The 24,707-nt window shown below is 53.0% G+C and overlaps 2 protein-coding genes across 2 annotated transcripts in view; one reads left to right on the top strand and one right to left on the bottom strand.

Moving 5' to 3' along the window:
* Positions 1–8,470, top strand: part of LOC105188014 (uncharacterized) — a 93,422-nt gene extending 84,952 nt beyond the window's left edge. The window contains exon 3 of the mRNA XM_025307274.1: positions 4,898–8,470. Coding sequence (XP_025163059.1) covers positions 4,898–5,899 — 1,002 coding nt within the window. The 3' untranslated portion in view covers positions 5,900–8,470. The remainder of the gene's footprint in view (positions 1–4,897) is intronic.
* Positions 8,471–8,546: 76 nt separating this feature from the next.
* Positions 8,547–16,714, bottom strand: LOC105188020 (ES1 protein homolog, mitochondrial). The gene is made up of 5 exons (XM_025307250.1): positions 16,679–16,714; positions 15,201–15,365; positions 10,296–10,585; positions 9,274–9,437; positions 8,547–9,207 (listed from the first exon to the last, which is right to left on the bottom strand). The coding sequence occupies exons 1-5, from the start codon at positions 16,712–16,714 to the stop codon at positions 8,987–8,989; spliced, it is 876 nt and encodes a 291-aa protein (XP_025163035.1). The 3' UTR covers positions 8,547–8,986.
* Positions 16,715–24,707: the final 7,993 nt, after the last annotated feature.

Genomic DNA, 24,707 nt, shown 5'->3' with positions numbered 1-24,707 from the left:
TGAAACCTAACCTAGGTTCAGTGTGAAGAGTGATTCTACATAACCGACTACAATTTATAATTCTACCGTTTACTTATAAATGCCGCTCCGCGAACTTTTCACGCAACCTGTACGCTCGCGTCCGCCCGCTCTTGACCGTCGCGCGCCTAACTTGTAATTTCGCCGACCGATAAGCCGCGGCTGCACTTATTGTCATAATAAATGCAAATACAGTCTCCTGCTCCGACATCCCACTGACGTGGCCACCGCGCCGTGTCCTGACCGCTCATGGATGAAGCGTAATAAATCAGGCGTGCGATTATTCTACGCGTGGAGATCGTATTGACGGCGCGCTGTAAATCACGCCCGCGACAGCGCTAACGTGCGATCGTCAATAATAATCCGCGATATCACGGCGACGTGACGTGCTAATCGACGGTGACGCGCGCGGGAAAAAGTCCCGACGTGGGCTGCGCGAGCGAGCGCTCGTAAACACGGCTGAATTATTTGCGAAACAACAGAAGAGGGATAATTAACGACGGCGATTCCGGCGCGCCCGCCCAGCCGCGCCGCTTTCTAGCGCGTGCATTAATTCTCCGCCGTTAGCCGGTGCGTTGCAGCGCTTCCTCCGTGGCCGCTTTGGCGAGGGAGCGAGATGTGACGGAGCGTAACAGATGATCGAAACGCGGATTATAAAATTACAAGCTTGTATATCTCTCGCGATCGATCGGTCGGCCGAACAACGTTGATTTCGCCCCGGGACCTCCGCGGCGCGCCGTACTTTCGCGCGTCGCAACTTACGCGTGTGCGCGCATACGTGCCTCGTTTGTTTCGCCGATGATGCTTGCGAGGGTGAGAGAGAGAGAGAGAGAAGGGAGGAGAGAAGGGAGAACCCACGATGATTCGCGCTGCTCCGCGAACGACGGACCATCCATCGTGTGGCCCGCGGCTGCTCGGGCCGCTGATTGCACCTAATTCACGTATAATTCATGCTGATCGACGGGGAGACGAGGCGATGCGGCTAATTGGATAGCGCATGCACACCGACGTCCGACTTAATATAATAATCTTCAGGTGCTGGTACCCCGCCATCGCCCGCCCCTCTCTCTCTCTCTCTCTCTCTCTCTCTCTCTCTTCTCTCGCGCTCTCGCCGTGCGTGCATTTTACGTCCGTGCGAGAACGCAGCGCAGAGCTAATTCGCGTCTTATAATCGCGTAATAATAGCGTGTCCTTCTTTCTTTCAGCCCTCTCCTCCCCTCCCTCTCGCCCTACGATCCCATCTCTTTGTCAATCCCGATCGTTGCGGAGGATATCGAGTCGCTCGTGTAGACTGAGGCAGTCTGCTCGAACGTTAAGATGAGAGCGTTGAATATATGTGAGAGAGAGAGAGAGAGAGAGAGAGAGGGAGTGAGAGAGAATTGAAGGGCGAGGGGGAGAAGGTAAATGCGAGGCGGGAGAGGGGAATCGAGCGGGCAGCTACGCCGCGCGCGCTTTTTTTACGGTCAAGAGAGTGAGCTATTTGATCGGTAACGCTGTGTAATTCTGGAATTTATAAGCACCTTGCGCGCTCCGGTTATCTATCAGGTGCGCGAGCCGCGGAACTAATTATGTTCCGTAATCGTCCGACGATTATAATGCCTCTCTCTCTCTCTCTCTCTCTCTCTCTCTCCGGCGTTCGTGCTCTCGCGCTTTCTTGTTATCGCCGGATCGCTAGCATTACGGTACACTTGTCTCGAGTGTACGCGGTACTTGTCCACTTCTTCAACGGTGTTACCTAACGCGCGACGCGATACAATCGCGATTGATATCGTCGACCTTTTTGTCGCGCCGAGATAAACATCGGCGATCGTGAAGAAATCCAAATTCAGAGGGACGGCAGGGGTAGGAGGGGAAGCATCATTCTTTTATTACGCGCTCCGGACGAGACCTCGCGTCGTTTTCCCCCGCGCGCGCTGACTCTTTGCTAATTACGCGGCGGTGCGACGCTCTCTCGGCACTTCCCGTCGCCGATGACCGACGAGTTGATGTGCGTCTTACGGATACATCTCGTGACATCAGCGTGACTCGCGGAGACCTCGCGCCGTCAACACGCGTCGCAATTAACGCAATTACACCACGCGCTGTAGCTGGCGATTTATTTCCGCGCCGATGGCCGCGCCGGCGCCGTTATTACCGCGAGCGTTTAATTATCATTGCGTCACGTGCCAATAAGGATTAATGAACGTTCGAATTCGAGCTTGAAATTTAATTCCCGCGCGATGCATGACGCGCGATGTCGCAAAGGTAGCTTTTCAATTTGTCCGGTAAGGACGATAGCGAGCCGTTTAATTAACATTAGTCCGGGTCGGCCGGGTAATCATACACACATACACACACACACACACACATACGGACGCACATGACGGTGCGTGATTAACTGCGACACATTATTTCGCCCGGCGATACGCATCGAAACGAAACTCCGCCATCTCGCGTGAGCGAAGCAACGTCTATCGCTCATTTCTCATTTGCGGCCGGCGATGAGGCATCCGTCATGCTCATTCGCCGCTGTGTGCAGAATTTATTGTCTACACGTTCGCGTAACATTCGGAACGGCCCCCCGATCACGATCGTCGTCGTTTGTCGGCGAATTTTTCGCGCGCGCTGCTGATTTATATGCCGCCTCCTTGCGAAATCTCGCGGCTCGTACCTTCTGCTCGGTCGATATCGCGCAATGTGCGCGCTGCGCGAACAATGTAAGCATTGTTATTGAGAACGATCGATTGTCGCCATTGAATTAGCATTTTTGCCGACGCGTCTCATTCTCAACGTTTACGAGCTCCATGTCGCGCGAATCGGCGAAATCCCATCGCGCGGCGATGCTTCGGAATCAGGACTCTCAGGACTGTCAGGTATCCAAGCGCTCGGAATTAATGTTACAGGCCAGTAACAGCAAGGATTTTGACAGCGAATGATTCCTTCCGCCATTCCCGAGCGAATACTATAAATAAGTAAAAACCCCTCCCTGAACTAAAAAAAAAGATACGAGACAGTTGAAAGCAGAGTGCTCGAATTTCCCGACAAAATCCACTTTGCATTATTCAATACATATGTCGTTGATTAACAGCTCCGTGAATGAATTTATTAATTTTCACCATGAGGTTACTCGCTCGCTAAGTGGAAGGCGACACCTGCACCTTGCAGGAATTCTCAGCGACTCGCGTCTCACAACATAGGGTTGCCAACTCTGCCTGGTCTTGACCCGGAGTGTCAAACTGTTTTCAGAAGTCTCGTCCAGTGTCCGGTTAACAAGTCAAACCGGACGTCATATGTCCGGTTTTTAAGTTATATCCAACCAAAAATGGAATGAGAGTTCAGATTTTAGCAACGTTTCTCCGTTTCAAGCGCCTACAAACGATCGAGCGCCACGAAAAGCCATCTAGCAGATGATCTGCCGATCCATCATTCCATATATATATATATCAAAAAAGTAATAGTTTATTATTTTATTCAATCAAATCTTGTTTATAAAATTCTTTGGAAAGTGTAAATAAATTCTTGTCATATTTTGCATTTGATGTAACGTTATGATTATTATTTCCGTCCGGTTTAGTCCGCTTTGGGTTTGTCACCAAAGGAGAAATGTCCGGTAATTTTAACTCTTGGACTTGGCGATTCCGCGCGAAATCTGCAGCGACGCCGCCGGGCGCGCGAACACGGGAGCGAGCTGCGCGTCGCGCGCTCACGTCGTAAAAGCAAGCACCGAGCAATTTACCGCGTTCACATTCGGCCTCACCGTGGCCTGACATATTCGTAACAATGCTAGGCGTGTCGCCGGCGTGTTGCAACCGATCTCCGACGGCCATCTACGCGCTTCGCCCGTACGATCGCCGACACGCGTACATGTGCGTCGTCACAATCGAGCCGCGCTCGATCGCGACACGGTAGTGCGCGCGTGTGTGCTGTGTGTGATTGAGAGAGAGGGGAGACGGGCGATCGGTGCACCGATCGTGTACGACATACCGATAATAACTAGTCTCGCAGGCGGTCGCCGGCACGAAGATGCCTTAAATGTCAAGGCGAGGACACGGTGGGGTTGCTTGAGCGAGCGAGCGAGCGAGCGAGTGCACGCTGCTGATGCACTCCGCGAAAGGAACTCCCCGCTCTTCCCCTCTCGCGCCAACCCCCTCGAAGGCTCGAATAACCGGCGCCGATCGGCACGGGGGGCAGCACATTGTGGACACCGAGCGATTCCCGCGAAGAAGGCCGTAGAAAGTTTTCCGGTGGCGCGCGCGACGCAGCGCAATTTCCCGCGAATCTCCCGGTCGGGGCAAAAGGCGCAGGCTCTCGGAGAGAGAATTGCACGGAGCTGACTTTTCCAGCGACTCCCGTCCGAGTTCCGCTAAATCGACGCGCAATCGACGGTTATCACGTAACGTATTGGATCGAACGGCGCCGCGCCGCGCCGCGGCCGGACGAAAGTATCATTCGCAGAAACGGCGCTTCGAAGCAACAATATGACAGACCGTAAAGGCTTACGTAAGCCGGACGATGAGGGCGAAGGAGTTGGGCGGCAGAGGACGGGGGCGAGACGGAGGGGAGTTAATTCCCAGTCACATTCGCGTTACGAGCGATCATTGATAGTCATTCCGGATCGATTTCCCGGCGTTAAAGCGCAGCGGCGCGTTGCGCGCTCGTTATACTGATCCTCTCCCCCCGTCGCGGCCGATCCTCCCCGCACCTCCTGGGGGGGGGGGGCCCGCGATGAAAGTCCCGCGGAGCTGAAGCGGACTTTCAGCGAGACGCGACTCGTAAAACATTTTTCCGCGCGCTCCGGCGGGGACTTTCTCCCGCTCGCGTCGGCGTTTATTGTCCAAGAGCAGCGCCGGCAGCTTCCCCAGCCGTATAATTGCGGAGAAACGCGTGGTCCATGTTGCAGGACTCCGTGGCGTCGGCGTCGGAGGTGGGCGAAGAGTACGACGACTCCGACATGTACATGGAGCCGGACGAGGCGGAGGCCGCGACGACGACGACGACGACGACGACGACGACGACGACGACGACGGCGCGGCCGGACGCGGACGCTGGTACGAGGAAGGACAATGATGAAGCGAAGGGCAACAGCGACGAGAAAGCATCCAGCGGCGGGGAAACGGAAGCCAGCGCGGACCAAGAGGCGCGGAACACCCGGAACAACGCTCGGTTCGCCGACGGCGCCGGAACGGCCGGCAGCCTGGAGACCGACAGCCAGAACTTCTTCCCGTCGTTCGCGGAGCTGTTCGCGAACCACCGGCTGCCGTTGAGCGAGCAGCAGCAGCAGCGGTACCGACCCAACAGGTTCCTCGGCTACTTCCAGCGCGACCGCAGCTACCAGGCTGCGGCGACGAACGCCGGCGCGAAGGACCAGCACTCGCTGTTGGGCTCCGGCAACTTCGGGGTGATCCGCGGCGGCACTTACTACCCGGAGGACAAGGAGAACGACGAGTACTCGGTGGACGAGAGCCTGTACAACCCGTACTACCACGGACGCGCGCGTGCGCAGTACTACAGGAACCCGAAGCCGCAGCCGGTCCGCGGCGGAGACTTCTTCGCCAACTTCCGCGACTTCGCCGACATCACGGCGCCGCCCAAGTCCAGTTTCTCGCATCTGTCGGTGGTGTACGCCAACAAGAACGGCAGCTCCGCCGTCGACGGCCGCGTCACCGAGCCCCGCAACATCATCGAGACCCTGAGGATGTTGGAGCAGGAGGAGCAGGAGGAGGAGGAGGAGGAACGGGCCAACGTGGCGGCGGAGGAGGAGGAGGAGGAGTTCAGCACAGAGGAGACCCCGAGGAAGAAGCAGAGCAAGGGCAAGCGGAAGCTCATGAAGATGAAGCGATACGAGGAGGACAAGGCCAGGAGGTCGCGCATGTCCGTCGAGCCGTTGCTCGCCCTCAGCTGAGGGGCCGTGGGCGAGAACGTCGAAGGTGAAGTGCACGTTGACGCGGACGCAAACCTCGGGATTTCTCCGAAAAACGCGGAATCTGGCCTCGAGAGATCGGAACCAAAGTCTGAAAAGCGCCGTCGCCTCGGTCTTATTGGTGGAGGATGTGCCGACGAAATACGCGACTACGAGCGTGCGGGAGCGAGCGAGGAGGAGGACGAGCGAGGTGGCCGGGGGTGCTCGGCAAGAGTCCGTACGCTCGCGAAGAGGGTCGCGGAGTCGAGGACGCGCGTATGAACTCTTGTCAAAATCCAAAGAGCCGGCGACTACTACTCGGTCGCTACTCGGACGTCGCGGAGAGACGAGATATTCGATTCTTGCGTTGGAATAATGTTCTGATGTTGGAGGTCCCTCGCCACGCGGAGGGGGACGAGCTCGAGCGGCGGCTCTGAATCCAACACCGCGCCAAAAGTTTCCGTGCCGACGCATTTCGCCCTCTGAGCGACGATATTCTACACACTTTCGACAGCGCGATCGCGGCTGGCTCTTTCGCTCCTTCTCTCTGCCTCTCTTGACACTGGAACTACCGATCTGTTTCCACCGGAGCGGTCAAAATGATGACAGACTCTTGAGAAGAAAGATTCACGTCACACGAGGCTGGAAACGTTTGTCCGTTTCTTTTTGTTCGGCGTTTAGTCTCACTCGACGAATTAAACGGGACGTAGTTTTACAGAGTGTCGTTAAAAGTAGAATCCTCGTACAAACCTGACTGATCCCTTTAAAAGAAATTACAAATCGGTCATTTTTTACCGCTCGAGAGAAGTCCTCGCGAGAAGTCTGCAAGTAGCGAACCGTGCGAGCAGGATTTCAGTTTCTACGACTGGAATTGGCTCCATTGGCTCTCCGCGACGCAGGATGACTACGGTAGTTCCGATGTTAAGGTTACACGCGCGAGACGAGACACGGAAGTTGGAGCGTTAGAAAGTAGAAAACACCGGCCCGGTTCCTATTTGCCGGCCAATCACCGCCACGAGGTCCGAGAAGAAAGGGTGGCCCCGATGATCCACCGAATTTCCACGTTAGCCGATAACTTTCGCCGCGCGAGAAGACCTCGGCGGATCCCGCGGGACTTTTTTCCTTCCCCTCTTCCCTCCTCTCCTTCTCGAGCGAACCGGAACGTTTTCTTTCTTCTCTCCTTCCCAACACGGCTCGGCGCCCCGCCGGCCGTGCGCGCACCGACACCTTCTGGAGCAGCGAGTTCCTGATTCGGCGAGGCGTTCGCGCAGCTAACCGGCGACGCGATTATTCGCGAAGGCCTTTTACGTTGATCGAATTCACCCGCTCGCTCGTACGCTCGAGTAAGCCGCGATTCTGGAATCGGCAACTCTCACGCACCGGCGACATTCGCGCGCGCGCGCGTTCGGCTCAACGACGGCTAAATTCCACGACAGAGCGCGCGCAGAGACGTGCGCGCGGCCTCGTAAAGGCCATCGCACACAAGCTGAACTTAAGCAGTAAGACGCAAGCAATAAAGAAACCGACCAATTGCAATCAATTATTCTCGTAAGTTTCAAAAGGGCGTCCTTAAGTTTCGATCGTGATCGGTCGATTCGCTTACTGCTTACGTCTTATTGCTTCAAGCTCGTTTGTGCGCGATCGCCTTTATCCTGCAATTGTGCGAAGCGCGTAAGCACGACTTCGCACATCGCCGATAGGTGCTCCTCCTCTCCCTCCACCCTGGACACGGACCAACGTGGCGAGAGGCGAGACCACCGTGGGACGTGCGAAAACGGCGAAACTCGCGAAGAGACTTGCGTTGCGCGCCGCGTTGTAAATAAATTATGCCGATTCGCTTCTCACACGTGTTACCTTAGTGTCTTAGTTAAAGCTACAAGGGACCAGAGATGAGACGTTTGTTTGCGGCATCGCACCAACACATCATCACGTTGACACGCGGAACTCATTTCGCGATTGGACCAACACTTTGAGCGGAGATCCGCGCGCACTCTTGACTTGAGCTGCAATAAAGACTGTCCGTTTTCTTTTCTCTCCTTCCTCTCCTTCCTTCTCCCCCTCTCTCTCTCTCTCTCTCTCTCTCTCTCTCTCTCTCTCTCTCTCTTCTGTCGTATTCGCTATTAATTTTTACGAAGATGCTTCTACCCGTGCTTACGGTTTCAACGAGGTCGCCGGACTCGGCCTCGGGATTCACAAGTGCCGCTTAGGGTGATCGAGTAATCAAGTATCCGCCCGCAGCATCTCCCGGAAGACTTGCGATCATCGCGGAATTAAGTATAAAAGAGGCGGTAAAATTCGCGGCGGCGATCGCTTGCCGCGTTATCTAGCGAATAGAAGAAACGACTCCGAATCGGCGGGACGATCGCGGCCCGATCCCTACTTGGCCGCAGCTGATCTCGACTCGCTGTCGTTTCGCCTTGTTGTTGATTATTTTAACGCAGAACTGTATCATTAGGCTTTACACGTCGAACCGTCTGAAAAATGTATGCACATCCCGCGCCCCGTTCATCCCACACTGCGCGCTTCGAAGGGGCGCGGTGTGTGTGGACAAAAAAATTGAATAAAATATATTTTTCGAAATAACACGATGGAGAAGCCAACCCGAGCCAGCGCGCAAGCGCGAGGTAAGTGACGCACGATGCTCCGAAGGACGTGCTGAAAATGTGCCCGACACTTTTCTTCAAGCAAAACTCGCCTGGGATCGCGTGCGATTCTCATGCGACAAAGGTCTCTTCGTCCGTCGTAAAAGTACAAGTAATAAACAACGTACGAAACAAATAGACCTTCCAGTACCAAAGAACAATGGAGGTGATAAAACGCAGAGGCAAGCAAGCAAGAGCCAGCGCTGCTGTTGGTGCGAAATTCAACACGCGGGGAGAAAAATTCAGTGTATAAAGTGAATTGAAAAGGCAAATTTTCCCGTCGCTCGTATCGAGTCTCGCTCAAACAACAACAGCGTCGACTTTCACTCGCCTCTCAGCGTTGATTCACTCGTGATGAGTAATAAAAGTAGAAACGTCATAAATGACGATACAAAGTGACAGGCCACGTCTCGCGAGAGGCGAACATCCAGAGGGAACATCCGCGTGTTCACGTCGGCTTCTTCACGCACTTCTTCAGCATCCCGATCATCTTGCCGATGCCCTCGTGAATCTCCGAATAAGTGGCGCACGTGTACAACCAGGCGGGCGTGCTGAACACATTGTACCTCTTGCAGCGCGTCACACCTCTCACGTCCTTCATCTCCAGCCTGGCGCCCATATCCCGGACCTTCTTGATGGCTTCAGCGTGCGGCCATTCCTCTTTGGGCGCTGCGGGATGATTTTTAAATGTCACGCGGGAAGGACTATCGCGCGGAGTGATCGTCGACGACTCACATTCCTTGCCGAGTGTGACTTTCACGCCGCTCAGCACTTTGGCGATAACCGCGCTGGCTATGCACATGCTGCCGATCGGCTTTTTCTCGCAGTAGAAGTCCTCGATAAGCTTCTCCAGGTCGGGCAGCACGGTGCAGTCCGCACCCTTCGCGGCGAAGTTGCTCCTTTTGAAAAATACAGGAACTGGATAGTCGTGCGACTCGCGACTTTCGCGCGACAGAAACTCTCTGCCGTCCTCCTCACACGGGGACAGATTGTCCCGGTAACAATCCAAATAATTTGGATACAATAAAAGATACGATAGCTAGTATTCTCATTAGCTTTCATTCAAAGTATACGCTAATAGAATACCATGTGAAAATAATATGGAGGATCTTCAAAAACTGACGATGGATCTTATCATGCAATACGATCACACGTTGTGTGCGGAATTAAGATTTCTCGTAAAGTCAAGAAATATGCACGTTATTCTATCATGTTGTTTAACAAGTTCGTAAGAATTTTTACACAAAAAAACTCCAAATCAGTAATTCCATATGATACAACTTCATTTTTGTCGATGAGCTGTCATCGGAAAAAACGATCGGTACATCCATTGACCAAGTTAACCAATTAGAAAAAGTATCGGCTTTGGGCTCTGAAAAAATCCTTACAAATCGGGCAATCTAATAACCGTGATAATAATTCATTTTGATAAAGTAAGCTTCATTATAATAAGGTGCACAAGTACAAGAAATGTACTTTATCGCAACAAAATACATTTCATCATGATGGATTATCGTAATAATGATTCTAACAAAGTTACTTGACTTTACGAGAAACTCGAATTCACACACAACGTGCCGTCGTATTGTAGTATAAAATCCTAAAAACAGTATAGACTCTCAAAGACCCTCTCATTCGGTGAGATATCCATCCAATGAGTAAAAGCGGTTTTTCATCGACTCGAGTCTTGTCGAGTCGAGCGTTGCTCCCTCGTATTCCTCGTCGCTCGGTTACTCCATTGTCATTCGCACACGTACAAGGTGCGCGCCACGCCGAAGCCTCCAGGTATGATAAGCGCGCCGTGTGTGCAGGCCTCGCACTCGCACAGAGGTTTCACGCAGCATCTCGCCAGCCTGGCAGCCTCGACGAGAGCGTTTCTGCCGTGGCCACTCCTGTCCATTTCTTTGGAAAGATGATCGACCACCCCGCACATCTGGACGTCGGGGGCGTAGAACAGCGGCTTCATTCCTTTCTGCCGCAAGTGGACGGCCGTCGAGACGGCTTCCGAAATTTCCGTGCCATCGAGCGCCCCGCATCCGCACAGAATCTGCGGCAGAGCGCGTTTTACGTGCGACGTGACGTTTCGTCATCGGTCAGGAGACCTCCCCCAGCTGATTCAGCTGGGGCGCTCGCCGGCGTAACGACGTTGGAGAGCATATAATGACGTTAGCGCACGCGGCGCTAATTGGAAAATAAAAGAAAAACTGCTAATCAGCAAATGCGAGCGCTTACTAATCGGTATGCACCGCGCCGCGGCGTGGTTCGTTAGCGCGCGTTTGTACACAGAAGTCGGAAATCATAAATCGACAGGAATACCGCGGGAGCCCGCCGCGAACGCGGATCGCTTTCGTTGATCGCGCGGAGCGATCTCGCGAATCCGACGGACTGGAAAAAATGTATTATCGCCGCATACGTTTAATGGCCCGCGCCGTTTAACGATCGCCGTTGCATATTCTTCAGATGGTCCTTTTACACAGAAAAACTCCGGCCGCTTTCCGTCGGCCGCAGGCGCCGATAAAACGCGCGCTACGTCGCGCGTTACGTCACGCCGCGAAAGTATAGTATATCGACGTCTCTCTTGAACCGTATGCAAAACCACGCGAAGGAAAAGTTTTTAATGAGTGATGTAGTATCACGAATCCCAGGCGAGCAACCGTATCTTAAAATCGTTTCTTACTCGTCGGGAGAATCGAGCGAGCGATTATCTAAGAAAGTTTCTCTCGCCGGACGTTATGTTACTTTTTACGGCCAGATAACGCTTGAGATAGATTTACTCAGGGGGGGGGGCGCTATTTTTGTCTTCCCTGCGCAGTTTCCGCGGAAAGATATATGCTAATCGCAGCTTCGTGGAAACTAACGATATCCCACGCCCTGTCCCCACGTGACGGAACGAATCTCAATGCAACAGCGGCTCTTAAAAAGAGAGTCTACTTCAATTGGCCTTAAGAGAGGAGAGGCAAAATGCGATGAAAATATAAAGGAAGAGAAATAGTTGTCGAGTTTACGAGTTTACCGCTCGATGAAGTTTCCCTTCTCGCACAGTACGGATGCTTTAGATCACATCGCCGCGCAGCTGCCCGCAGCGAAACTCAAAGCAAAACAGCAAACTCCACCCGAGAGTAGAAAGAATTATAATATTATGTGCAAATAAATACACGTAATACGGATAATACGAGCGCATGGATTTCCGCGCAAGCACGGCTTTCCACGCGTCACGATTATGTCACGCCTCGGTTTTATTACATCTCCGGCTTACGCTCGCTGCGTAAAGAGATTTGCGCTGGGAGTATTACTGAGAGAGCCGCAGCATTACCGCGTAATATCATGAGATACCTACTACGGCTACGGGCACAGCTTCGCCGCAGTCACTGCTCGCCTTGCTTCTCCCCGAGACAATTCGCGACGTGTGCAGATTATCGGAAAGCGCCGATACAAAGAGGGGAGCGTCGCGTCGCAAGAGGACCGCGGTTCCCGCTCGTAGCATATTGTTTCCCGCTGCGATGCAGAGAAGTGACGAAGATCCTCCGAGTTCTCGCGACGGCCGAGTGTCTCAAGCACGTGCAATTTCGACAAATAATTTCTAGAGAGACATTTTTTTTACTCCGCGAGACGCGACGCTGCGACTTTCGCTTGTCGCCGGTCGCTATGGCCAAGTGGAAACAAACGCACCCTTTGCGGCGGCGGCGCGAGGATCGCGAGACGCGAGTGTCCAGCCAATATAAAAAAAGGAATAAAAAAAGTATAAAAAAAAATTGAGACCTGCCTCCGCGACGGAAAAGACGCGATCTTTCTTGTTAACCGAGCCGAGCGCCGCGTAGTTGCCGCGCTCTTCGTGAGAGTGCGGATTCATTCGGAAATCCAACCAGTGCCCTCGACGCCGAGCCGACGAAGTCTCTGACTCCGTCGATACACGGCAGTCCTCGTCGTAACCACGGTCGGTTGGAGCCTCTCACCTGGCGAGTTCGAACCGGGTGCACGCGACGGGGAGGCGGATTAGTACGGCAGCAAGATACAAGGACGAGGGACGCGGAGATGTGGAGATGGAGTTAAGAGGAGGGATCTTCCCGCGGCGTCTTGCCGTGCTTAAATAAACATCGGCAAGGTAGGCTGAACTTACTTTATGGCTCGTATAAGCTTTATTGTGCTCTAGGAGCAATTTTCGCTCAGACTATGAATACAAAATACGCGACGACGGCGCGGGGGGTGAGATTTAACAACGCCGCGAGGAAGAAAACGGCCCCGCGCGCTCGCGCGCGCGCGATGCCGTATATCTCGCTCGGCTCATTGAAATATAAAATACCTTCGGAATCTCTCCGGCAAGAATCGATTTTCACACGCGGGAATCCGCAGCTCTGTACGCGCGGCGAAAGATCCGCACGGTTTATCGATTTCCCGACCGGTCGACGTTAGTTTCTTCATCAGCGTGAGCATCAGTACAGACTCTCGATCGTGGAAAGTGTGCTCCCACCAAAGGGAGAGATCAAACAGCGACACGATGAATGGAACGAGAAAAATATTTGTCGGATTTATACAGGATGTCCGGGATCTTTTGGAAACGAAAAATTGTGAAGATTAATCAGATCAAACTGAGATGAAAAGAAATCATTTTGCAGAAATCGCAGTAGTTATTAAGTTATTAATAATTAAAAATATAAACTACATCTACAGGCCCTTTTGATCGGCCTAATTGATAACTTGAAAATCCTGCGTATTATTCGCGTCGTTTATTTTTTGTTATAGAATAACGTAATCCACAATTATATGACGGCTATTGTGCCTAGCTGCGACAGGTTCAAGATTCAGGGTTAAAAAGTTCAATATAGTCATATCTATCGTTGGACACAATAGCCGTCATATAATTAGGTCATTCTGAACAAAATGTCCTTTACCATTTTGCAAACAGTTTTGCAAACACGCAAATTTTCAAGTTATCGATTAAAAAAGCTCCTCAATATGATCATTTTCGATCATTAATAACTTAATAACTATTGCGAGTTTTGCAAAATGGTACTGGACTTTTCTTTTCAGTTTGATCTGTGATTAATCACTTCGCAATTTTTCATTTCCAAAAAATCCCGGACATCCTATGTACGAGACGATGCAGAAAGAGGATGATTCGATGAAACTTCTCTTCTTCGAACACTCGTGCCGTGAACGAAGAAACAAAATAGTAGAGGCGAAAGTTGAATATTTATAACAAAGTCCACTCCTCTATCAGCTCTAATCATCTAATCTTATGTACAACGTTGCGCATCGGAGAAACGCAATCGCACCGTTTCCTTCCGCGGAATCATATTGTTCTCGCGTAAATAGATCGCTCCCAGCACATTCCGCGTATCAAGGTATCCCCGAATGAAGCGTATGCCTTAATCAAAGCGTTCGAACTTGCTCCGACTTGTATACGCGCCTTAAACAACATCGTCGCCGAGCTCTCCGGCTCCAAATTCAAAGCAAAATTCGCATTATGTAATCGATAAGGGAGGAAAGGAGAGAGCGAGAGCGAGAGAGAAGAAATCACACGGCAGATCGCTCGCAGCACGAGCGGAATCGACAATGACGCTTATCGCGTCGCTCGTCCGTCATATAACGCCGCTTTATTATAATTATCAGCGCGAGACGAGCGCACCCCGGAGCGTTGTTTCGCCGCGACACCATTTCCACGGCAGCCCCCCCTCCCCCGCCGAGCGCGAGCGGTAGACGAAGGCGCACGCATAATCTTATGTAAATCCCAAGCCGCCCTTATGCTCGCGCGTCCTTACCATCCAGGAAGAGAGCCGCCCGCTCTCCCGTTCACTCTCACGTTCTCGGGTTACGCGCGGCGAAAGGGATGCGTAGGCGACGGCTAGGAGAGCGCGCGCGGCCGCCCGCGCGCGCGCGCGCACGGGCGAGGGCGCAGGGCTTATATGAATGTTAAAATAAGTTTGAAATTGTCGCGGACAAGTTCGGCCCCGTGGGAGGTACCCGTCGAGTAATTTCACAGCGCCGACGGTTTCGACCCTTCGGCGAGTTTGCAACCGCGGCGGGACGGATTCGCAGAAACTTGCACGGCGCGACTTCCGCCACCTTCGCCGATAGCTTCGGCGATCGTTCGCTCTTCGACCCTGCGAGAATGCCGTTAAGCCGGTCTCTAGCCGATTTTCCGCGAAGCGGGAAAAACGAGGCGCCCACGGACCTCGACACCTCTCGACCAGCTCTCTCACTCTCTACTCCACCCCTTCGTTTGGGTGACGGTTTATGATTTGCGCGCCAGTTTCCTGTCCTTTCGAACGCGCCAGTTGTCTAATTAGTAGCACGCAGCAAAGTCAGCAATTAGTGTGATTGAATGAAGACCAGACGAATATTTTTTTCAGCTAAACATTCGCAGCTGTATTAAAACTCTCGATCGAGATGACAGCCGTTGGCTTGAGCGCAAACCCTACCGCAAGAACTTTTCTTCTGTTCCTACAACTGATTTCTCCGTCTATCGTTTATTTCAGGCAATGAAAGATTTAGTTAATCCGACGGAGTTATTTTCTCGTTGCTTCAGAAGCAATCTCGTTTGCACAATTGCTCGCTCGATCGCGATTATCTGCGAAATGGCGGCTTACGCTTTGAACGTGTCTCTATTTCTTCGAAGAATCGACTGTGACAACGAATACGCGATTATTTAATTAATAAACTACAAAGAGCACCTCCACAGAGACACACCTGGCCTCCAACAGCGCAACTTCGAGACGCAAATCGTCGCTGTGAAGGCGATCTTGATCTGCCTGAACTATCGCGTTTATTTCAAAGATGGCGATCTCCGCTCGCGACGTCTCCAAGGATCCTTCCGAAGGATCAGTAAACTGCCGACGGACAGCGTCAAATCGAGTTAATAGCCCGCAAAGAATTCGTCCACGAAGGCACACATGGCGTCTATCGTGAAACTCAGCCTTGACACGACGACAGATCGTCGCCGTAGTTCTCCGACCGATTCAACGGCCGATGAAACACCTGAGAGCGAAAGAGACTCACGGATAGGAAAACTAACGAAGTTTCGCGGACTGACGCGCGAAAGGAAGGAAGACGGGGGCGGAGGAGGGGCAAGGACCGCGAACGGTCTGACGTGCGAACTAAAGCCGTTTCGCCGGCAGTGACAGCCTCGTGAGATCCTCGACGGCTACGTGCGTCTCCGTCTGGCGCACCCTCGCGCGCGCGCGCCGCGCGTCGTCTCGTTCCCGAAAAGTTAAAATCACGAATTCGCGAGGAGAGGCCGCCCGCAGCCGCCCCCACGGCACAGGACGAGGATTCGGCGAGGGTCGAGTCGGAGAGAGCGAGTTCAGCGAGCGGGAAGCCGTGATGGGTAAATGCGATGTGATGCGAGTAACTGAGTGGCTAATTGAATGAGGTGCCTCCCAGGAGCGCCGCGATCCGTCGCGTGTCACACGTCAGAATTTGCGCAGCGGGAACGCGAAATTACGACGATTGTCGGTCGTGTGCCAATTATCGTCGCGCGGTATGATTGCCAGCGCGGGAAATTATGCGACCGAGCGCCGCCGCGCGGCCGCCTCGCCGCGAATCCTGGCCGGTGTACATTCCGCGCTGTCGTCCGTCCGGCGAATCGCAAAGCGCTCGCCGCGGCCACGTGCGCGGCCGCGCGACGGATTTCTGCCATTCGGTCATTAATAACCCATTAAAACGGTATTGGACGCGCTTCGGCCGCGCGATTACGACGCGCGCGCGCGCGCCAGCCAGCCGGCCGGCCTGGGGAAAAGAGAGACGTCGCGCGCGCTCTCGTCAATTTCCCGGGCTGCCGCTCACATCGGTTCCTGAGCAGTGTCACACGACGTCCATACTTTATGGACGGCTAACACTCCAGAGACGGGGGGAGAGCGATGCTGTGTTAAATACGGAAGCGAAACGGAGACCGGAGATTGCGAGTCGCGCGCGCGCGCCGCAGGGACGCGTCGTCGGGCTCGCCGTTAATGCAGAGTCCGGTGAAATTTTCGAGAACGCCGTTGATTTCATTTTACTCGTAACCGCTCCCGCGGTGAAACGCGAGCGAACGTGTTCGAGCGGAAGTCGCTGCGAGCGCATCTGTCCTCGGCCGCTCCTCGTCTCCGTTTTTCACGGCTACCAGAAACGGGGTTGCCTTCGACGTAAGCGGGCGAAGGCTTACGGCATTGCGGATTGCTAAAGGTGGCTGCTTATGCATTCTCGGCGCGGAGGCAATCGGCGGGGGAGGCGGAGGGGGCTATTGGACGTCGACCGTGCGAGAAGCAGACAAGAGAACAATTACGCGCCGTCAGCCCCGTGACCGGCAGGCCACCATGAGGTGAATCAAAACTAGGTGTGTGCCATCACCCCTGGGCCAGGTCTATCTTCGTGTACCACGGCCACGTTCCGCGTCCCGGAGGAGAAGGATCGAATCTCGATCGGTGAACGAGGCGAGCTGGCACAGAATAGACGAGCGTCTGCAAAGAGCAATTTACGGGCGGCGGGCAAAAAATACGGCACGCCAAAGAAATCTCGGTGAAAAATTCACGAGCGCGCTTTTCGCCCGCCCCCCTCTCCCTCCCCCCGCCCGCCGTATCTCGTTGATTTTCCAATGAAACCGATACAGGCCAGATGATTTGTGTATTTTAATTTTCATTCGTTTCGTATGAAACGCGAGCGGCCAACACAGCATGTTTTGCGCTCTCTCTCCCTCTCTCCCTCCCTCTTCTCTCTCTCTCTCTCTCTCTCTCTCTCTCTCCCTCTCTCTCTCTAGGTAACCGGTTAATACGGGAGCGACGTTAACGCGTTGCTAATCGTCGAATTCTTTTTCCGTCGCGTTTTTCGCGCGTCCCAGCGCCGGCCGGATCTCCGAGCGGCCAATTCGACGAATTATGAAAAATGAACAGCTGGTGATCCACGATTAATGACGCGAAGGACCATTTATTCGGCGGATCCCGAACGATGACAGGAGGATGTGGGCGATAATTTATAGCCGCAGATTGCCGGAGCATCGCGGCGTGGCGCTCGCCATGAAATAGCAATAACGAGATCTCTTGTTAAATCTTTATACATCGAGAGATATCCCGGGCAATTTTCTGCGCGCTTCGCTGTCCGTGCTGTGAAATAAAAATCTGTGTCGCGATCGGTTATTCCCGGCGATATTTAACGCGCCGATGATCCGGCCGGTTGCTTTTATCCGTCAGGAAGAAGGTACCGCGCGCCGCCGGCACGTCTGCCCAACTGTGGACGTTTTTTCTCGTTTCGGTCGGTTAAACTCGGATATGTATTTAAACCTTCAACATGCAATTCATACACTTCATATGCAGAATCTGTTTCATGTCGTGTGTATTTCAAATGTAACGCAAATGTGGCTTGGGGAGTTTAGAAGGCAAATTAATAAAAATGCCGAAAATCAGGTCAGACAAGGTGTCGCGCGGTGTTGGTATTTTTATATCAACAAGCGCGAGATACTTCACCCGTCGAGATTACTCCGCCCGTCGAGTATCTTGCGAGATCTTGTGTAATCAAGGCAACCGATAATTAAACACATACGTCAGTCGTGAGGCGCTCGTCTTTAGCTTCTCGCGGAGAGCGCGAGCTGATTTTCCTCGGGGTAATCAGTTTCCCGAATCGCACGAGGCATTCGGCCTCCAATCTGTTCTCGCTGAGCAACGAAACACGCACGTGAAATCACGTAATGCGTTCTCACGCCGTGTACATCGTATTTCGCCCGCAGCGAAATTCAGAAGGCCCGCCTATGCGCGGATATCAAGAAAGTCGCGCGGAGTCGCCATTAAAATCTCCGTAAAGTTCATCTCGCCGGAATAAATGAATAAGTAAGAGGTCTCGTTCGCGGCGGTACGAAGGGGTCGGTCGGCATAAAGCGGCGGCATAAAGCGGTTTACACCGTCACTTCGATATTAAGCCTGGCGCCCTTCGGAAAGAATAAAATCTACTCGCGGAAATCGGATGGGGAAAGCGGCGGAACAGGCGAAATTTCGAGCGTTTCGTCGCCGAAGAAAGATTCACCAGACGAAACACGTGTCTTCTTTGTCAGTCGTGAGTGGAAATGCCGTTTGATTAAACGTTCCTCGTTCCGACGCGACTCGAAACTCTGTTTCACATCGAGTCGCGTCGGCGAGATTTCAGATCGATCGGAGCTCACTTGGGAGAGAGTGAGATAACGGGAGAGGGCGCGGGTCGCCGACGAAATTCGCAGGAGCGATCCATAAAGATCGGAACGGGATCAGAGTAAAAAAAAAATTCGCAAGAACAAAACGCATGTCTTTGCTGTCACTCGCGAATGAAGGCGAATGAAGCGAATTTTCCTTCAACGATCTCTTTCTTCGCTTCGACGCGACTTGCGACGCGATCGAGCCGAAATTCCTTCGCATCGAGTCCGCGCGAGAGATAATGGCGAGAATGGCGAAATTTCGCAAGAGCGACCGCTCATGAGGAAACGGGGATATCGCACGGCTCGCGATTATACAGCCGCCAATTATACCGTCCGTTCGACGTCCGTGCCGACGCCGGCAAGAATAAGTCGCCGTCCTCTTTGCAGAGCGCGAGCGCAGGCCGGTCTCCGAGAATTCGCGACGAGTTTCGTCTCGTGAAAGAGTTTTATTGTATTTTTTTCATTAACAAGTCCGGCTCGCTCCCGGGGGGTCTGGCGGAAAGTTGGCGGCGAGTTTTAGCGAGACTTTTGTTAATGTTCGGAATTAACGGAGTAAGGAGACTTTAAGTCATAAGGCCCCATGGGAGAGCGCGGGGTTCGACGCGAACTTTCACGATTCTTTATTTCTTTATCAACTCCGACCCTACCGCCGCGGCCGCCCCTCGCCGTTGCCTTCTTCGCCTTCGCCCGGCCGTGGTGTCCGCGGCAGTCGAGCGTTTCCTCTTCCTCTCTCTCTCTCTCTCTCTCTCTCTAACACGGCCTCCATAGCTCCATAATTACTTTGTACGACACAATTCTCTTATTTTCATTTTCATCGTCTTCTATTTTTTCCTTCGCGCGCTCTTTCACTATCGCGCCTCGCGTTTCCGAGATCCGAGAGAGCAAAAGCGAGTGAGCAAGGAAGCGCAAGAGACAGACAGAGAGAGAGAGAGAGAGAGAGAGAGAGAGAGAGAGAGAGAGAGAGAGAGAGAGAACGAGAGCAAGAGAAGCGAGAAATTCATAGCCGCCACATAGCTCTCACGTAATAAAGCCGTTGTATCACGTACGCTCATACATAACTTCTTCGCCGTCTCGCTTCTCCGGTCTCTGCCGCTCTCGGTCGGTCCTCCTCCGGTCCGGATTTCCCTGTTGCAGAGGGTCCGCGCCGCGCCGCGCGAGAGAGATCCAACCGGGGGACGATTTGGCTCGACAGGCGGTTGATTAGTTACACGAGAGCGGCTATCGCCATTCTGCCCTTCTCTTCGCTACTCTCTCTCTCTCCCTCTCTCTCTACCTGCATCGCGAAGCACGGCGATGCACGAGTGCCACCGCGGGCTCGCCTCGCCTCGGACGCCGAGCGTCGTCGACGGGGCGCGTATTGTCAATCGCCATGCTAATAACGGTGCACGTCCAAACGTAACACTGCGCAATCATGTTACATTATGCGTGACGTTCCGCGCGCGTCGCGGCGTGTTTAAGTCCAGTGCAAGGCACACACATACATACGTACACACACACATCGTCGGCTGCCCTTCGCTCCTTTCGCGGATGAGAGTGACAATCGAGCGGTGTCGGGCGAGCTGTTAATCAACGACGTTCACGACGCGGTTTGCACAAGCTGGAGGTTGCAGGCTGTTTTATCGCGATGCGCCTTCGCGAACACACCTTCGCTATGTCGTAGCGGTTCCGTATGCTCGCGTTACGTCACGTAACGTCGGAATGATGAAAGGTCCGTCGTAATGACCAGCTAATTACGGCACGGAGCTTGCTCGTGTTACGTGGATTAATTTCGAGCGTTCATCGGGTGTTTTCAGCGCGGTTCCCTTCTCTCCGGAGTTTAGGAATTAGGGCATTTCTCCGCTTCTCTCTCTCTCTCTCTCTCTCTCTCTTTCTCTCTGTTTTTTTCGATCAATATTTACGCCCATACGCTGGCGAAGCCCGTAAATCTCGACGAGCAATGGTATTTTTTCGCGTGTTCGCAGGCTGCGTGATGTACTGGCCCTATTACGCAGCGCAGTCGTAATTTTTCGTGAAATAATGAAACGCCTCCCGCTCTCTCGAAATAAAAAGAGCGAAAGCTAACGCGGAAGCAAATCGAAAAACAGAAAAAGAGGTACACCACGCCACGAGCGCGGTGTTTGTTTACAAAGGTAACAACCGCTGCTATTGCATTTTCAGGGCGCGTACAGCGGCCCGCGTTTAAAATCGGGGGAACGAGAGAATTTTCGCGCGAGTCTCGGTAATGAGGCGAAAATTGAGACAGCTTTATTAAGTTGAGGGAAGTTGCCCTGATGAAGTTACAATTACGGCCCCTCTTGCCCACCACGGAAGTCACCCTCGCTGCTAATTTTATTTATTACGCAATTTAAAAATCGATGCCGCGATTCGAACCGATAAATGAGCGGCGGAAAAGTTTCGCTGTATCGCCACGTACTTCGAGGCCGTTCGTTACGTTAAGAGGAGAGAGAGAGAGAGAGAGAGAGAGAGCCCCCGTTGAGAACTCACGAGATACGATATATCTCCCTCCGCAAAGACAACGTCTTCGTTTCGCTCTTACAAGCCGGCGAGTCGTTCGCGCGACCAACGACGACCAAGAATCCGTTTCACACATTCGAGCACACTTTGGTGGTCGGCGCGATGACAGACGGATGGATTTCACGGTAAAAGTATTTACTTCGAAGCCACCACGCAGTCACGTTCTCGCAGAATCCCCCTTCGTGTCTCGCAAATGACGTCGCTATGACGCAGCGAGCTGCGCGTGAACGTTCCTGACGAGAAGCCTGATTCAGGATAACAAGTCGCTAACTATGAGGGCATACCAAGCGTACGCTAACCGAGTTAATCTAACCCGATTAACCGAAGACTAAGGGCTGACTTGGCTACGTAGGGGGCGAATGCAGGAGAGGTAAATAGCGCTGCACTGTCAGCCTGCTCATTTTTCAGCAATTAACGCTGAATTTAATCGCGAAGCGTGTCTCGGAATTTTCGAGGAGGCGTGATCGCTCGACGCGTCAGAACATCCAACTGAACGTAAAAAGTCCTTGGCATACTTGAACAGTCGTATTTTCTTCCTGATGACGATAACGTCACTGAAGCGGTTTGTAGACATCAAGCTAAAATTCCCAGTTATAAGGATATGCGTGCGATATTTTTCACATCGTGCGATTCGTTTCGTTTTTCTCTCACTCGCTCGAGTCGAGGTCGAAGTCGCGCACCTGTGATCGCACGATCTGTCTTTAACTGAGGCAGCGAAATTAATCGACAGTATCAGGCAAACAATCGTAGTGTCGTCGGAAGGCGGGACGTCCTCAAACTTTCTAACGCACTTTGTTTCACATCTCTATGACTTTCCTACACGGAGATATCGCCGGCTGAGGCCCGGCTACAATGTTGCGCGCGGCTTCGGTCAAGCGCGCCGCCAAAAAGCGCGAGAGGTGTCAAATCGCCTGCGCGACCTGCTGCAATGTGTCGCGCGCGTTGCTTAAGAACCTTCAAACATCTTGGTGAAAAATTGAACGTAGAAACGTGATTCGAGCGCCGTTCTTCTCGATTCCTGGCGGCCTAAACGATCGAGCTGGTTACGTGTGCTCTCATCATGACACGTGTTCACGTGTGGGATATAAGGGGATGCTGGGATATATTCAGACGAAAAAACGGGGAACGTTGAATCACTCTATTGTGTTTTAAATTCCATCTGTAGAAAAGTAACTCGTACCCTCAAATAGCGGGTGATGGAATAAAGACACGCGCGAAGGATCGTTATTAAACATTTTTCGCGGAGAAACCGCATTTCAGTTTCCAATCTCGTTATTTCTCGGGGAAGAGAAACTACTTTACGCTGCTAAGAGAAACGTTTACGCTTGCCACGGATGAGACTCTACTGGCCGTCACAGCGTATGACGGGATAATTTCGCGTTTCACTGCGAAAACGCCTGCGCTGCGTGTATACGTCGAAGCGGCGCGATTTGGATTCTCGGTCGGTGACCGTTTATCGCGATAAAGAGTGAAGATAGCGGAGAAGATTGGATCCTCGATTTAGTGAGCAGTTAGCAGGTAGTGCGAGCCCGGATTACAGAATTAGCCGAAAGACCAAGCGTCATCCGCTGCACGTTTTGGGAGTAGCGGATCCCCTCAAGTGCTGCCAACCTCGTATATCCCTCTGAGACCGTCGTCCAAGGTGGAAGACTTTACCGGGTGCTTGCTTCGTAATTAGCCAGTTTCGCTCTCAAAGGCTCGGCTTGTCTCCCTCAAGAGTTCCGACGCGGGCTACATTATTTCACTATTAGCGCGTGAGAGTGCGCGCTTCATCGGGATATTTATGCCGGCGCGGACGCGCCACCGTGTCCCGCCCGCCTCTTCTCCTCCTAACCCATCCAGTCGTCGCTGACGTTTGCTCGAGAGACCGAACGCGCGGCTTCTCTGCGATTATCGCGCTCGCGTTTATCCCTCTCTTTTTTACGGAGATTTCCAAGTTGCGAAAGTAGGCCACGTAGTAGTAGGCCGTGTAGCGTTTCGCGCTGCATCGCAAACGCATAGCGGGGGAGAAAGGGAAAAAGGCAAAGAGAGGAGAGATAGAGAGGGAGAGGAGAGGAGAGAAATGCATCGGTACACGCGCGCATACACTCGCACATGCGCACACATGCACACGGACGACGACCACTCTCTCGTCGTACGCAAGCATTCTACGTCAGGGTAATAAAACATTTCGCGTGCGAGGGTATAATTGTCGGGGTCGGGCCCGTGCGCGCGGTTTATACGGTGCTGGTGCGGCGCGGGATGGCGAGGGATGGCGAGGGGTGTGTAGTCTCTAGGTTTAGGGGCCCCGGGAGGGTACCGCGCCCCCTTTTTCATCCTGTAGTTATTTATCGCCCTGTTTGCTGCTGCTGCTCTCTCTCTCTCTCTCTCTCTCTCTCTCTCTCTCTCTCTCTCTCTCTCTCTCTCTCTCTCTCTCTCTCTCTCGCGGCTCCATACACCCTTGGCTCGACCGATGGCGAAGGTGGTATTGCACGTCGGTATCATCGGTGATAGAACGTGATACGTTCGCGTCGTTGTTGTTGTCGTTGTTATTGTTGCCACTCGGGTGACGGCGGCGGTAGCGGTGGTGGTGGCACGGTGGTGGTGGTGGTTGTTGCGGCAGTTTGGCACACACCTTCGTCAAGTCGCTCACGACTCCGAATCAAGAATTGGCCGCCACGTCGCTGTGTGCTTTCCCGACCCTTCGGATCGTCCCGGCTCCTCCTCGTCCCCCCGCCAACTTTTAATGCGAGTTCTAACGCAGTTTTGCGCCTCGACGAGCCTCTCATCCGCTCGGCCGAGCGAGACAACGCGTCCCGGACAGTGGTGGCCGCGCCTCGATACTTCTTAACGAATTCCTCCTCATGAATTATAATTCTATTCCCCCGAAACGAGAGAATCCCGCCCGGGCCTGGATGATTCCGGCCGGAAATGTAAATACTCGTGTACACCCTGCACGGGGAAGAAAGTTTGACCGAATCAACGTGAGTACACTTTGGTCGAAGGCAAGAACATTTCCAGCTTTTGTAGAACAAAATCGCGAACGAGAGACTCCGCCTCCTTCAACTTCAAAATGCGTTTGCTTGCTGTCACGTTTATTCGCGACCAAATGTTTCTTTTTTTCCTTCTTTCTACGCGAGGTGATCTCAATGATAGACGTGTTCGGCATATCTTTTGATATTTTTCCACCACACGCAACATCCTACGTTGCGAAAATGTGGTGGTCTCCCGCAGCAGCCGCCGCACCCTCGAAAAATGAAAAAATATACGCACACACCGAGCTCCTTCGCAATTTGCTAAAGTTCGAGACGATCGCGCGCGTGGCTTTTTGAAACGCGCGGACAGAACGCTCCGGACAGGAAACTGACAGTGCTTGCAATCGAGGGGAAAACACGTTCAGCGGTAATGCTCTATCGGGAGGGTTAGCTATTCCGGCTACGTAAGTGACACATTGACGGGAGCTGACCACCGGTTGGCAGCTTCGACCGTCTCCCCAGGGTGGCTAGTTACCGCATGATTGGCCCTCCATTACCATATAACGTGC

This window comes from Harpegnathos saltator, unplaced genomic scaffold (genome assembly GCF_003227715.2).
Source record: "Harpegnathos saltator strain DR-91 unplaced genomic scaffold, Hsal_v8.6 scaffold844, whole genome shotgun sequence".
NCBI classification, from domain to species: Eukaryota; Metazoa; Arthropoda; class Insecta; order Hymenoptera; family Formicidae; genus Harpegnathos; species Harpegnathos saltator.
The sequence above is the reverse complement of the archived record's forward strand: the minus strand, read 5'-3'. Positions and strand labels throughout refer to the sequence as shown.